The sequence below is a fragment of the Anomaloglossus baeobatrachus genome, chromosome 1 (genome assembly GCF_048569485.1).
Source record: "Anomaloglossus baeobatrachus isolate aAnoBae1 chromosome 1, aAnoBae1.hap1, whole genome shotgun sequence".
NCBI lineage: Eukaryota > Metazoa > Chordata > Amphibia > Anura > Aromobatidae > Anomaloglossus > Anomaloglossus baeobatrachus.
The window spans coordinates 590,724,686-590,741,480 of record NC_134353.1 but is presented as its reverse complement, the minus strand read 5'-3'; the positions used below and the strand labels follow the sequence as shown (position 1 = coordinate 590,741,480).

The window sequence follows — 16,795 nt, the reverse complement described above, 5'->3', positions numbered from 1 at the left end:
TTGGAAGCACAAATTTCAATGGATTTTATTTGAGGAGGTTAGAGCCATGTCTTCTGCTCAGTAACATGGGAGCCCCCTATATTTCAAGTGACAGATGACGGACCTGAGTGAGGGCTGTTTATATGCTGGATAAGTTAGAGCTTTTATTAGTAACATTTTGGGGTACATAACATTTTTTGAATCACTTTCAGTATAAGGTTCTGTTCTACGCTGAGCCCTTATGATGAGGTTTCTGTGTAAATGCCCCAAAAAAGCGATTCAGACTAAACCCTGGACTAAACCACTCACTCTAATGAGGCAGATGGAGACACTTTGGAATCTATTTGGCATCTGTTCCAGTGGTATACATCTTTTTAGGTATGCGCAGAACTCTGGTTGTTTAAACTTGTGTGCTACAAATATGCCTAAAATGATAGGACACCACAAGAACAGAGACAAGATGTAGTCCAATGTGGCTTCATCTGCCTCATTATTGTTAGTCACCACGCCCATCATAGCTGCGCCCACTTCGTTGGAACATGGCAAAATGGCATGAGTATGCCAAAAGTTAAAAAAAAAATATCACAGCCTCTAGTTGCACCAAAATGATGTGATTTTCTAGATCTTTTTATGCCAAAATATTGCCATAAAAGCTTTTATCAATCGGGCCCTTACAGTTTTGAAGAAGGTCAATTTATCATTAATTTAAGCAAGACAACTGTATTCTTACATTTCTACACATTTCTTATAACACTACATGTGATAGGCCCCAGGTGTACCTTTAGCTTTGATGGCCCTGTCTATAGCTGTAGCATCTGCAGTAGCATCATAACATGGAGCCGCCTGAAGTCCCCCAGTAGCTTTTTGCTGAAAAGTAAAAATGATCCATTATAAGACATATATTTTGTGAAAAAAACAATTGTGTTAGCAGGTAAATCCCAACTATTACTCTTTAGCACACTGCAGAAAAAAAAGGACTGATGTATGGGCTTATTTGAATTGCTTGGAATATAATTACATTTGCATGTTCAGCATTTTCATTCAGAAAGGAGGCCTGAAGGAGGAACTCTTTCACAAAAGACATGGTGTATATTAGGTTCTGTAAAGGAGGAAAAAGAAAAAAATATTAAAATTAAATTAAATTAATCGGATGTAAGTCTTAAGCGGGCTTTACACGCTACGACATTGCTAGCAATTGCTAGCGATATCATACACAAAAGCACCCACTCCCGTCGTACATGCAATTTCGTGTGATCGCTACCGCAGCAAACATTATCACTAAGGCAGCGTCACACGCACTTACCTGGTCGGCGGCGTCGCTGTGACTGTTGAACAATCCCTCCCTCAAGGGGGAGGGACGTTCGGCATCACAGCGACGTCACCGCAACGTCACTTAGCGGAGGAGCAGAGATGAGCGGGACGTAACATCCTGCCCACCTCCATCCTTCCGCATTGCGGCCGGCGGCAGGTAAGGAGACGTTCGTCGCTCCTGCGGTGTTTTTGCCATTTGGGTTTTGCACTGCAAAGCTGAGTTTTTGACCAAAGTTCTGCAACAAAAAGGCTGCAGTTTGAACTGCATAGTGCGGACAAGAAACCCAAATTCCCATAGACTTTGCTTGAAAAGCAGAACACAACCATTTTGGCATTAAACACTGCAGTTGAAAAAGCAGCAAAAAAGCAGGTAAAAAGAAGGTAAAAAGCAACGTGCGGACATAGCCTAATTCCTAGTGTAGTGATGAGTGAACTGTTTGGTGCTCGGGTGCTCGTAACGAGCATTTTGGTGCTGAAGTGCTAGGTACTCATTTACCAATTATAATGGAAGTCAATAGGGATAGTCAATAGGGATATTTCTGAAAAATGCTTGAGTTCCCCATTGACTTCTATTATATTCAGTAAATGAGTATCGAACACACAAGCATCAAACAGTTCGCTCATCACTACTAAAGAGTTATTGTGGGAAGTGGTTAATCTGACATTTAAATTAAAGGGAGTCCTAGCACAAAACGACTGATCCAACCAAGCACAGGTGTTTAATGCCCCCTTGGTATGGCCATGCAGCTCACTACACCTTCCCATCTACTTGTTTTCTATCTATATTCACTCTTTTTGCCTCCTGCAAAGCAAGAGCTGTCAGTCAAGGAAGTAAATAAATAAAAAACAAGTTAATGGGAAGTTGCACTAAACTTTTTGACAACGCCAATGGTGCACGGAATGTCTGTGCTTATTTGAACAGTTATTTTGCAGTGACAGATTCCCCTTAGCTTCTTGCCATAGCTAATTTATCTTAATGGGCTGGATTTGTGTCTTAAAATGTTCTGGGGACACTATACAGAAGCTTTTGCACTACTAAATGGATTATGAGAATAAAATGTTTTGGGGACAATGTTCCACCCCTGGAGTGAATCAATCATGGTCGCAGGGGTCACCACCATGACTGGGCCCGGGTGTTCAAGAGGCCAGCGCACCTCAGAGCCTGCTTCGGCTGGATGTACGTGTATTGCAGCACAGAGCCCTGTGGGGTTTCTGCACTGGAAACTGCAGCGGCGTACGGTCTCAGAAGGCACAGCCAGCCCACTGCTTAAGAAAATGCACATTCACTGCTCCCTGTATCTATAATTCCACTCTCCTCTTTCCGTTGAAGTCAGTGCTGAGAGGTGGGTGGGATTATGAGCACGGGGAGCAGTGAATATGCATTTTCTTCAACAGTAGCACACTTAATCGATCACCCAGCCACCGCTTTTGTGAAGCTATTGGCGATCATGTGCTGATGTTAAAGAAAACAATTTCACTGCTCCCTAGCCCACCAGTAAATCGGTGGATCCCTTCTGGGCCCCTAACTCTGATAGTCTCTCCTCCAGTACACAGCACATATGCTGAATGTTCAATTAAGCTCTGCCCGTTCCCATCTATCAGAAGAGGTAAGAAAAGAAGATCGTTGCCTATCCTCCTCAGCAAAGCCATCCCTTGCACTGCACTCACTGCTCCGCAGCCTCAAAGCAGTTATTCCCGTCCACCAGCAATAAGCGCTGTTCACCAGCACGGCCTGCTGAGGAGTCTAAGGCCTGTTCATTGAGTGCTGCAGAAATATTAGAAACTTCTAAGGAGATGGTGCCCCCTCTCCTGCAGCGCCATAGCTCTGTAGTTGGCACTAGCAAGAGGCGGAGGCTGTAGAGGAATACAATGTGACCTAAAGTGAGTACTGGAGCTCCCTGAATGATGTATCTAGCCCTACTACCCTCTTCTATCTTCCACCTATCCTACTATTTGCTCCTCAAAGCTGCACTTATCTGCTCCTTCCCCTGCCCTGTAGCTGATGATATAACATGTCTCACTTCTGTTCTGTGATGGTGACAGGGTGGCAACATCTTCATGGAGTTTGCGGTCAGGGATCCAACTTATTTCGTTGTGTGTGTTTACATTTTGTACAAAAATGCTCACAAATACAGTATATAAAAATAAATATTGTGTATATGTCTGGATTGTGTGAATAAGTGACGATGTACAAGTGTGACATTTTTAGCGATAAAATTCAGACATTAAAAAGCCTAATTAGTACTAAAAGCTTCAAAAAAACTCTTAGAAATGCCAAGGCTCATGTAACATTAAAAAAACAACCATTTTTATATGCAAAATAAATACATCTATAATGTTATTTATAGCAAAAATAGAATGTACAGAAAAAAAAAAATGGATAGGGCCATATACCAGGATGGGGACAAAGATACAAGCATTGGATGTGAAAGTTGGGGGATTAGAGACAGAGGCTCATTCCCTCACCCCCCCCCCCCCAGCTTTCCCATGCTCTGATATCCCTCTTTCCCTCAGCATCCAGTTTTTTTCTATGTTCTGATGTCCATCTTGTCCACAGCACTCAACTTTCCCGTGGGCTGCTATTCATATGTCCCTGAGCACCCAGCTTTCTCATGCTCTAATATCAAGGACAAGCTGCGTGCTGCTGAGAGAAAGATGTATAGCAGAGCATGGGAAAGCTGGGTGCTGAGGACAAGATGGATATTAGAACATAGGAAAGCTGGGTGCTGAGAGAAAGAAGGATATCAGAGCATAGGAATGCTGAGTGCTGAGAGAAAGAGCCAAGTGTCAACGTAATTATTCTGTACCCCGAGGGGTGAGGTGAGGGTCAGGTCCAAATTTTCATCAGGGGCCCATCAAACTCTAGTTATATCACTGGCTCTCTCCATAATAGAGGCATTATGTGTGGCAGTTAGACGAGTTCACCAGAGATGATACATTTTTTAGGCCTCATTCACATGTTAGTATTTTGCATCAGTGCTTGCAAGCCAAAAGTGAAACTTACAGAGAAAAACTGGAATAGAAATAATTGATGCCTGTTCTGTGTTTTGGCTTGCACATAGAAATACTGATTAAATACTGATGTGTGAATAGGACCTTAGAAGGAGATGGCCTGCCAATAGCCTGTGGTCACTTTTGTAGATTGGGACATATTAATTGGTTCTGTTAAAGGATAATTGTGACTGAGTCTCAACATGGGTGAATGTCACCAATGCTGGGCCCCACAATGTAAAGACAAAAGCAACATGATAAGGCACACAAGCTATACCTTTCAGCGGTAATGGTGTTTTTAATAGTATTATTTCCAATGGACACAGATTAGAAGAAATCAGACCTCCTTTGTAATTAATGTTCACCATACTTCTTTTGTTTTTCTGATATTTGGAATATCTATATAACTATATAAACTTTAGCATCTCTCCAAACATGAAAATTACATATTAACCAATTTAGAAAGTGAGCACAATAGTAAACTTGGCAATACAATCTGACTATGGGAGATGGCTCTAAATCTCTAATCCCATATAAGTAAAATGTTCCATTCTCCTAATATAGCTGCATTGCACAAAGTGACTCATTTCCTGCTACTACTCATATTATTTCCTAAGCAGGCTAGAAGCTAATTAAATACATAGGGTTGTTCTAAAATAAAAGACCATCTTGACTGTAAAGAAAAATTGTTATTAAAATGAATTCCCATTGTTTATGGCCCTCTATGGACTAGAAAACAAGAAGGACATGAGGATGATGCATTTTGAAAAATGGCTCACTGATAGCTATAAGAGATCCTGAACTGTAAAGTTTGGGGTTTGTACCTGACAGCTAGTGTCCGGGGCTCAAACTCAAACACACACTTCCCATGGAAGTCCATGACCAGCTGAGGGAGGATTCTCCGGTCATGATGTCTGTGTAACCAAACCCCCTTATCCTCTAAAATTAAACACACGGACTGCATGCGACTTGGTTCAAATGGCCACAGCAGCCTTTTTATTGCCTATTGTTTTACAGACTAGTACCTTAGGGACGCCGTCCAACGGGCGACCCAAAACAACCACATAACGGTAACAATAGACAATAACATTTACAATACCCCCCGGGGTAGGCCCAGTCCACTACTACTACTCCCCCTGTCCCCGGCCGCAACACACCGACCCAGAGACGAGGTGCCAATCACCCACGGATTGACCCCCACACTTTGGCAGAACCCCGTGCCTGCCACATCCCGGAAACCGAGAGCCACCATACCAAGACAATGACTCCCGGTCCAGCCACCAATCACTTCCAAACCTCTGGACCAGACCTACCCCCACCGCTACTGTGACAAAAGGTATCCCAACTACCCAAAAACATCTCCCACATGACAACACAAAGGGAGGGTGGGCGGGGATCGTTCGGCGTCCGGAAACAGAAGAGGAGGTAACTCCTTCCTCTCCCAGCTAACCCTTTCCCTGCTCCTCCTCTTCCTCCCCGGCTAAAACCATCCCCCAAAGCCATATTAGGCATATACCACTGTCCCTATTAACCCATCACTCCCTACCTCCCCCTTGGTCATGTCGCCCCTCCCCCCAAGTGGGTCCGTGGCTTTCTTGACCAGCTGAGGGAGGATTCTCCGGTCATGATGTCTGTGTAACCAAACCCCCTTATCCTCTAAAATTAAACACACGGACTGCATGCGACTTGGTTCAAATGGCCACAGCAGCCTTTTTATTGCCTATTGTTTTACAGACTAGTACCTTAGGGACGCCGTCCAACGGGCGACCCAAAACAACCACATAACGGTAACAATAGACAATAACATTTACAATACCCCCCGGGGTAGGCCCAGTCCACTACTACTACTCCCCCTGTCCCCGGCCGCAACACACCGACCCAGAGACGAGGTGCCAATCACCCACGGATTGACCCCCACACTTTGGCAGAACCCCGTGCCTGCCACATCCCGGAAACCGAGAGCCACCATACCAAGACAATGACTCCCGGTCCAGCCACCAATCACTTCCAAACCTCTGGACCAGACCTACCCCCACCGCCACAGGACAGACCACGTGACACCTTACGTGGCCTGGACCCGCCACACACCAAAAGCACGCTCCACACCATCCTGCAGACCCAACGCCCATAAATCCAGACCGACCTCGTTGAGGTGCACACCATCACCCCTCCGAAATCGCCAATCAGCCGGCTCCAAATCCCTGTGCCGTACCACAATCCCACCATTCCTGGTCACAAACCTAGCCACTACCCTATGCACCTGGGCCCTGGCCTTATTAACCTTCTCCACCGACCGAGCCCCTCTCCATGCCAACCTGGTCACTATGTCAGACCATACGACCAGCAAACCAGGATACCGCTTCCACAACTGCAGTAAATCAATCTTTATGTCTCGGATCAAATCCCGCGACGCCCTGGCACCAAGATCATTACCCCCCACATGCAATACCAGCACATCCGGGGGCCGCTCAACTTTACAATGGAAACGAAATTCCGGGACCACCCTGCCCCACTCCATGCCCCGAACTCCGATCCATCGAACAGTCGCCTGCGCACGATCCAAACCCAGCTGTCGACCATTCGGGCGGACCTCCGCCCGACGGGCACCCCAAAATACGAAGGAGTGCCCCAAGATCCAGATCAGGCACGTCCCTATAACAAATAAAACAAAACGAAAATATCAAAACCAATAACAGCACAACCACCAACACATCAAAAAACACCCCTTTCCTCAAACCTTCCGCACGTAACCAAAGTCCCATGATGCTACAACAACTGCGGTCTCACATACCGCCGAAAACAAGAAGATTCCCATCTACCAATACGCTTTACCACCTCATCTCCAAGCCCCCAACGGGCTGCCTCCGTTGCTGCACCAATTCGGAATGAATGCGACCCGAATTCCTCCGGGCGCTCCCCCGCGTTACGTAGACTTAGCCGCAGCACCGCCACAAACTGAAACCTCGACAAAAACGACCCATTCAAATGCCGCAACAACGGGCCAGGTAAGCCTCCCCTCACGGCCATAAATCTCTCGACTACACGCACAGGGCACAATTCCTCTCCTGGAACCGCATATAACACCACCAATCTACCACGGCCCAGCTGATCCATTTTTGACCGGCGAATCCGGCACTCCACCTGACTACTGCTCACTTGCACGTCCTCAAACATCAAACCACCACCCGTCACCCTGGACGGGCTCACCAGCTCGCCTATCCGGAACGCCCCATAAAAAGCGAGACCGAAAGCCGTTGTAAATAGAACCGTCTCGTACACAGACTCACAAATGCCGCTCAGGCCACCCACCATCCGTCTCAACAAACCAAACGATACAGGGCGCCTCTTGTCCCTCTCCCGTACGCCACGGCGAAAGCCCCGCAAAGCCTGACGAACCCGAAAATCCTGTGAAACATCACGCTCCCCTCTCATTTTTAACCAAAATGCCACTGCCGACACCCGATGTGCCACAGCCGATGCCGATCGCCCGGCTGAAAAATCCGTACTCACCAATGACAACAAAGCCACCAAGTAATCCACGCTTTCCCCACCAAACATCAGACGCAACAACTCCTCCCATTCAGCCCACACCTTAGCATACCGGCACCAAGTCACCTCGGTCACCGAGTTCCGAATCAAGTCTGAGATCACCGCCTCACCAGATGCCACAAATCCTCGGGGCACTCCACTCCAACTTCGTCCGCCCACGGCAACAGCGCCCGAAACCTGCTGAACTGAAAACGAGACAAAGCATCAGCCACCTCGTTGTCAACACCCGGAACGTGCCTTGCCACTACCTGCACATTCAACTGCAGACATCTCAACACTAAATGCCGCAAATACACCACCACCGGCTCCGACTTAGCAGACAAGTTGTTAATCGCGTGCACCACCGCCTGGTTATCACAATGAAAACACACTTTCCTTCCGGCAAAGTGCGACCCCCATAGCTCCACTGCCACTACAATGGGGAATAGCTCTAACAGAGCCAAATTCCTAACCAAGCCGCTCTCCCGCCACGCCTGTGGCCACTGCCCGACACACCAATGACCTCTGAAGACAGCCCCAAACCCGGCCGACCCCGCCGCATCCGTAAACAGCTGCAACGCCCCGTTAGACGCCACCCTCTCCATCACCAGCGTCCGGCCGTTGAAATGCTGCAAAAATTGATCCCATACTTCCAAATCGTCCCTGATCGCCTTTGTGATCCGCACAAAATGCGCCGGCAACCGTACCCCGGCCGTCGCCGTCGCCAAACGCCTCGCAAACACTCTCCCCATTGGCACAATTCTGCAAGCAAAATTCAATTTTCCAAGCAAAGACTGCACCGCCTTAAGCCGCACCTTCTTCGCCGCTTTTACCCCTGACACTGCGGACCTCAAATCACGGACCTTCTCCGCCGGCAACCTGCATTCCATAGCAATGGTGTCAATTTCAATTCCCAGAAAACACATCACCGGCGCCGGGCCTTCCGTCTTATCCGGCGCCAAAGGAATCCCGAAACTGGCCGCAACTTTTTGCAACGCAAATAGCAAACCCGCACAAACCATCGAACCCGCCGGCCCGACACACAGGAAATCATCCAAGTAATGAATGATGGACGTAAGCCCGGACACGTCCCGAACCACCCACTCAACAAACGAACTAAATGCCTCAAAGTACGAACACGAAATGGAACAGCCCATTGGCAAACAACGATCAACATAATAACTGCCATCCCACCAGCAACCCAACAAATGCTGACTATCTGGATGAACCGGTAACAACCGAAACGCTGCTTCCACATCCGCCTTTGCCATCAATGCACCCCGCCCCGCCGCCCTAACCAGGTCCAACGCCTTATCGAACGACACATAATATACCGCCGACAACTCCGGCGCAATGCCATCATTCACCGATAACCCTTCCGGGTAAGACAAATGATGAATCAGCCGAAATTTATTCCGCTCCTTCTTTGGTACCACCCCCAACGGTGACACCACCAAATTCCCGCACGGCGGGGCGACATAAGGGCCGCCCATCCTGCCCAAAGCCACCTCCCTTTCCAGCTTCTCATCCACCACTTCCGGGTGATCCCGAGCGGAACGCAAATTACGATACGGCGGAACCGATGCATTAACAACCGACGGAATATGAAAACCATCCGAAAAACCAGAACTTAACAACGCCGCCGCCTCCTTGTCCGGATACCTATTTAAAAACGGAACCATCACTTCTACCTTCACCGGCGTCGTCCCTCTTACCAGCCCCATCACCAGCCTTTCCTTTTCCTTTTTTAAAACATTTGGACAAGCTATGTCCCCCCCCACATCCGGAGCATTCATGCTTAAAACGGCACGCCGCTCCAAACCTGCACTGCCCTTCATTGTACTGCCAACACAAACCTTTCTTGAAACTTGCCGGGGACCCGGCCCCCCCCGAACCCCCGGCGCCCCCCCGAAAGGGCTGAGCCGGTGCCGACATCAATCGCATCCATAAGGAAATATCCTTATGGTCCCAACGCATATCTGGCCGCAATGCCTTCCGCTGCCTAAATTGCTCGTCGTAGCGCAGCCACGCCAGTCCGCCATAAACTCGATAAGCCTCCCCTATCGCATCCATGTAGCCGAACAAAGCCGAACAATGCTCCGGCTCCTTCTCCCCGACCACGCTCGCCAAAATCGCAAATGCCTGTAGCCAGTTGGCAAAAGTCCGAGGAATAAGCCTATAACGGCGCTTTTCCTCCTCGTCCTTCTCCTTTTTGGAATCACTCGGCTTAACCCTATCCAAATTAAATTTCTCCAGGGGAAGCAGAGAAAATATCTCCACATATTCCCCTTTCCAAATTTTTTCCCGCACCTCCTTCTTTAAATGGGCCCCCAGCGGGCCCTCAAAACAAACATAAACTTCGCTTTTAGCCCTATCATCTAAGCGCACCACCTCATCCTCCTTCTCCTTTTCCTTCTCCTTTTCCTTCTCCTTTTCCTTCTCCTTTCCCCCCCCCGTCTCACTCCCCCCTTCGCCCCCCCCTCTACTCGCACCCGCTCCGTCACCCCCCGCCGCCGCCGAGGCCCCTAAACCGGCTGCACCCACCCACGCCGCCACCGGCGCCTGGGCCCCCTCCCCCCCCGCTCCCGAAGCCGCCGCCAGCCCCTGCAACAGCCCCAACAATTGACTCCACACTGCGAAACCAGCGGGCGCTGCCGTAGCCGCAGCCGCCCCCCCCCCCGAAGCCCCCCGCCAGCGCAGCCCCTGCCGCCTCCGCGGCCGTCTCACCCGACCGCCGCTCGGCGTCTCCCGAGACCGCCGCCTCGCTGTCCTCCGTCTGTCGTCCATCCGACTCCTCCGAACCGAAAGCCTCTTCCCCCTCCTCGCCGCTGGCCTCATCTTCCATCCGACATCCGGGGGGCGCCGCCGCAGCACCCCCCCCACCACGGCCGCCAGACAGGGCCGCCGCGTGGGCAGAGTCATCCCCGCTCCATCTCTTGCCCCGGGGTGACAACCCAGGAGACCGTCCTGTCCCCCGCGCCGGCACCCCGGGCCTCGACCTCTTGCGCCCGCCCCCCTGCCGACTGCAAGGGGCCTCTGGGCGCGGACGACCAGACGCCCGGCTCCGGATCTCAGCCGTCGTCGCCTCTGGCCCTCCTGGGCTATTGCAGGCCTCCATCCGCCGAGTCCTCCCGCTCCCACGGGAGACTGCCACATCCGGGGGCTGCACAGCGGTACTGAGTGACCCGGCGGTTGCCGCAGGGCTCCCGCCGTCACTCCTTCTCTCAGCCGCACCGGGGTCAGGCACCGCAGACCCCCCCCCGGCGCCGGACCTACCGCCACGTGCAGCCCCGCGGTCCCCCCGCCGACTGCAGGGGGATCTGCTGGCCTCTCTCCTGCGCCGAGCGCGCTCCCGGCCTGGAGCCGCTGCAGTCTCAGTAACTCCAGCCCGGAGGCCGGGACCGGAAGCAGGCCCCGTGCTGGCCACTCCCACCTCCCGACCGCCGCGGCTGGAACGAAGATTCCTCCCGCCGGCCTCTGCAGCAGCCAGACGCTGCTGCTGCGCTGCACTCTGCGGAGGGTCCCTGGAGGGGCTCTTACATCTCCTCCTCGCCCCCCCCGCGCCCGGGGAATACCTGCGGGGGGGCCGCGACTGGCGCCCGCCGCTGCTGGGGGGACGAGGGGCAAGCGCCGACGGGTTAACCCCGGCAGCCCTGATGTGGGTCTGCACTGCCAGGGGCCCGTGCGCTGCGACCGCTGCCTGAATCAGACGCTGGAGCTCCTGAAGATCTGCCATGGAGGTGCACGTGCAGATCGTTCGGCGTCCGGAAACAGAAGAGGAGGTAACTCCTTCCTCTCCCAGCTAACCCTTTCCCTGCTCCTCCTCTTCCTCCCCGGCTAAAACCATCCCCCAAAGCCATATTAGGCATATACCACTGTCCCTATTAACCCATCACTCCCTACCTCCCCCTTGGTCATGTCGCCCCTCCCCCCAAGTGGGTCCGTGGCTTTCTTATATGAGTTTAGACTTCAGTTGCTGAATAAAGTCTTTTGCAAGGCTGCAGCGCAGCCAATCAACAAGCTTTCGACATCGGGAAAATGCCTGGATGCTGCTGGGAACAAAATAAATTATAATAAAAAGAAATGACGTGGGGTCCCCCCTTTTTTGATAACCAGCACAAGTAAAGCATACAGCTGTGGGCTGCAGCCCTCAGCTGCCTGCTTTACCTTGGCTGGTTATCAAAAGTAGATAAGATCCCACCCTATTTTTATTTAAATAATTTATTTCTAAATAAATAATTTTCAAAACGATGTGGGGTCTGCCCTATTTTTGATAACCAGCAAAGGTAAAGCAGGCAGCTGAAGGGTGGTATTATCAGACTGGGAAAGCACATGTTTATTTGACCCTTTCCACCCTAAAAATATCAGCCCGCAGCTACCCCAAAAGTGGCGTATCCATTAGATGCGTCAATTCTGGTGCTTTGTCCTGCTCTTCTCGATTGCTCTGGTGCGGTGGCAATCAGGGTAACAATTTTGGGGTTGATGTTAAGTATGAACTGACAGCTGATATCAAGCCCAGGGGTTAGTAATGGGGAGACATCTATCAGACACATCCATTACTAACTCCAGTCAGTGTACAATTAAAAACACACACAGGAAAAAAATAGTTCATTTGAAATAAAGAGTCGCCCGTGCTCTTTTCTTCACCAATTTATTAATTTAAATAAATTCTCAAAGTTCTGACATAATCCAGTGTGCAATGTCCCAAGACGTCCATCAATCCTTTGGAGCTTCGTTTTGAGAACAAGCCTCCAGAGGCCACTCCCGGTCAGCAGCAGGCACAAAATTTCTCATTAATTAAATTAGTAATAAAAACATCTGGGCAGTAATTATGGTGCAGAATAATAAACAGATGCAGGAAGGTAAGTATAGGGATAACACATGATTAAAACCGCAGAGCAAATTAAGTATAAAATAGTTAAAAAAACGTTCATAGTCATGTGTGATATCTTGCTGAATTGGCACCTAGACCATTTTGTCATGAGTCTTCAGTTGGCCCTTTGGAGCCTCATGCTGAGAAAGTTCTGAGAATGAGGCTCTATTGGTTATTTCAGATGATAGGTAGGTACGAGCATGAAAAATTCTTTGTGTGGCACTGACCATCAGTGACCTATGGAGCCTTGTTCCAAGAACATTCTCAGAACGAGGCTCCATAGGACCCGCTGACGAAGGCTCACACCGAAAAGCATGTTGGGGCTTGGTGTGAATTCAGCACGAGATCACACAAGGGTATGAACATTTTTTTAACTATTTTATACTTTGCTTGCTGGCGCAGTTGTACTCATGTATTATCCCTATACTTACCTTGCTGTATCTGTTTATTATCATGCACCATGAGTGTTCTTACTGCCTCGGTGTGTTTTGTAACTTTTTTACATTACCATCTGTTTATGTATATCAATCCATTCTCCTGCTGGATTTTGTTGCCCCTTAGTGTCTCCTCCATGCTCACATACCTGTCTCTTGTTTCCTAAAATATTTTAATGTTTCTGCTAGTAGTCTCGAGTACCCAAGTATAATGGAAGTCAATGGAGAACTCAAGCATTTTTCTGGAAGATCCACTTCACTTTCTTCTGCTCTCCTGCACTGATCATTTATTTACAAAATTCATAAACCTGTTAGGTCTATCATTGGTGAGGGGTCAAATTGCATCAGTTGCCTACAAAATTCTATATTTGAGGGAGTGGGCAAAAATTGGATGGAGAATGATGCAGAGCAAACAAAATGAAGCTACTGCAGAGTCAAGTGAGAAATGTATGCAGAGGGGAGAATGGCTGAATAATGCAGCATATTAGTCATATAGTGGCCAAAAATAGTGTTATTTCTCATCTATACAAATGACAGCTTATCCTGCAAAGTATCCTAAAAGTGCAGCTACTTATTAGTAGTAATAAAAGCAGTGGTAATTTTGGGTAAGATTACAATTAAATAATGCTTCCAACTTAAAAATGCAGGCAGATAACATATTGCCACCTATTGGCAGTAGGCGATAAAGGCAGGTTGCACCCTCCCTACACCAGCAAAGGACACACATGTCCAGAACATTCTCCTATAGAAGTCAATAGGTTGAGTCTGACTCTATAGCTGCCGTGTAATCGGGTAATCTGTGAAAAATAAATGTTACTGTACTGACAAATAGGGAAAGTCTTTAAAGAGAATCTGTCAATAGGTTTTTGCTATGTAATCTGAAGCCAGCATGCTGTAGGGGTTAAAAAACAACTTTGACTCTCTTATGAGGCTTGGTTTTATTGTTTACCTAAACAAAAGGCTTTATCACTTGGTGGTTATCATTGCTAATTCTAGCTGGCTAGTGCATGGCAGCCCGCCACGCCCCTTCCTCTGATTGACACCGCACTGTCAATGCACAATCGCTAATGTGAGGCTTGTGTGGGCGGGGGCAGCCCTCTGGACTCTGCTACATGGCTAAAGCTAAAAATACACATTGTGTCAAAACACCTGCACCCAGCAATATGAGTGATTCATTGTTGGATTCAGGATCTCTTTTCAGACATAATGCAGTTCTTGTACGAGGTAGAAAAAACCTGCTGACAGATTCCCTTTAAGGGTTCATTCTTGCAAGAATTCTGTGTACAACCCTCTTCTGGATTCCAGAAGCAGTGAAAAAGGCTTTCTGGTAATAACCTTCAGAAATGTATTTAATTAGCCTTTTCTATTGCTTTCAATTAATGCAGTACTTTTATGAGTAAAATGCAGGCTGGTATGAAAAACACTCAACCATACCCTTATTTCAAAAGCAGGCATGACGAAAGTTGTCTAGAACTTGAAGAACCAGTTTCATAAGAATACAAAATAGTCTCCTTTGAAAGTTTGCTTTTACAGCATTAACTCAATGCAGGCATACAGCTATATATACAAACTAATCATACAGATTTGCCTAGAAATATAGCTTTAAAATGTTTCTCTACAGTTTAGGGCCGGGGGTTAGGTGTGACTCAGCCTGACTTTCCTTCCAAATATGTTTCCATGGTGAGAAACCGCAGAAATAGGAAATAAACTGTACGAAACTGCTCTAAACTCTACTCGTTATACTTTCCTACTTCTACCGACATATCTAACTTGTATAGTCACTGCGTTTCACAGATTATTACAACGTTTAACACTCACAGACAGCAAAGCAGAGTGTTTTCAGCTGTATACATCATGTATCAGAAGACATAGCTAAGGAAAGCATAAAAGGAAAAACAAAGTAAAGTAAAAACTTACGGGGGAGAAGAAACTGTCTGTAGAGCCGTCTCGCAAATACCAAGCAGAAGAATGCAGCCCTGGGCTTCTGATTTTTATAAGGACATTACAAAACCACACCTAGCAACACAAGGATATTGTCTGCAGCCCCGGGATTGGCTGTCTGGTTGTGAAGGTGGCATGTAAATCACTCCCTAAAATCCAAAAGACGTCTTCCTCCCTCGCCTCTAGCAAATTTAACTGTGGTTACGAATTACTTTAATTTTATACAGTTATTTATGTTTATAAAATATTATTTCTATACTGTATATACTGTGTATATATATATATATATATGTATATATATATATATATGTAGTACAGATAAAAAGTTTGGACACACCTTCTCATCTCTAGAACAACTATTAAGAGGAGACTTTGTGAAGCAGGCCTTCATGGTAAAATAGCTGCTAGGAAACCACTGCTTATGACAGGCAACAAGCAGAAGAGACTTGTTTGGGCTAAAGAACACAAGGAATGGACATTAGAAATCTGTGCTTTGGTCTGATGAGTCCAAATTGGAGATCTTTGGATCCAACCACCATGTCTTTGTGGAAAAGGTGAACGAATGGACTCTATATGCCTGGTTCCCACCGTGAAGCATGGAGGAGGATGTGTGATGGTGTGGGGGTGCTTTGCTGGTGACACTGTTGGGGATTTATTCAAAATTGAAGGCATACTGAACCAGTATGGCTACCACAGCATCTTGCAGCGGCATGCTATTCCATCCGGTTTGCGTTTAGTTGGACCATCATTTATTTTTCAACTGGACAATGAGCCCAAACACACCTCCAGGCTGTGTAAGGGCTATTTGACTAAGAAGGAGAGTGATGGGCCGCTACGCCAGATGACCTGGTCTCCACAGTCACCAGACCTGAACCCAATCAAGATAGTTTGGGGTGAGCTGGACCACAGAGTGAAGGCAAAAGGGCCAACAAGTGCTAAGCATCCCTGGGAACTCCTTCAAGACTGTTGTAAAACCATTTCCGGTGACTACCTCTTGAAGCTCATCAAGAGAATGCCAAGAGTGTGCAAAGCAGTAATCAAAGCAAAAGGTGGCTACTTTGAAGAACCTAAAATATAAGACATATTTTCAGTTGTTTCACACTTTAAGTATTTCATTCCACATGTGTTAATTCATAGTTTTGATGGCTTCAATGCGAATCTACAATTTTTACAGTCATGAAAATAAAAAAAACTCTTTGAATGAGGAGGTGTGTCCAAACTTTTGGTCTGTACTGTGTATATCTATCTATCTATCTATCTATATATATATATATATATATATATATATATATATATATATATATATATATATATATATATACACATACACACAGTTTTATAAAATTTGTATTTTTAACATTATAAAAATAATCCCTGGTTGCTAAGCAAATAGGCAGTTCAGTGGTTAAACTGTGGGAGTAGCTCTGAAGCCACAATTCAGAGGAGAGGCAACCACAACTAGGCTTGTACAATGATTCAGTGGTTAGTGCTTGCGCCTTGCAGCACTGTAACTATAGCTTTGAATATGTCATATATATATTGCCATAATTGTTATAGGGAATCCCTCACTAGGTTTTTGCAACCCAACATAATGTAGGAGCAGAGATCCTGATTCCAGCAATGTATCACTTAGTGGGTTGCCTACTGCAGATCTACCAGTTCTTTAAAAACTGAGCTCTATATTATGATATATTTCTAAAATTCCACCCACACTATTGATAGACAGATTTTTGTGTGC

At 47.5% G+C, this 16,795-nt stretch overlaps 1 protein-coding gene across 1 annotated transcript in view; it reads right to left on the bottom strand.

The window, feature by feature from the left end:
- LOC142245372 (annexin A1-like) overlaps window positions 1-15,111 on the bottom strand; it is a 78,827-nt gene extending 63,716 nt beyond the window's left edge. The window contains exons 1-3 of the mRNA XM_075318026.1: window positions 15,034-15,111; window positions 998-1,078; window positions 759-846 (exon numbers count right to left, since the gene is read on the bottom strand). Of these exons, the coding sequence (XP_075174141.1) occupies window positions 759-846; window positions 998-1,063 (154 nt within the window). The 5' untranslated portion in view covers window positions 1,064-1,078; window positions 15,034-15,111. The remainder of the gene's footprint in view (window positions 1-758; window positions 847-997; window positions 1,079-15,033) is intronic.
- Between the last annotated feature and the right edge of the window lie 1,684 nt (window positions 15,112-16,795).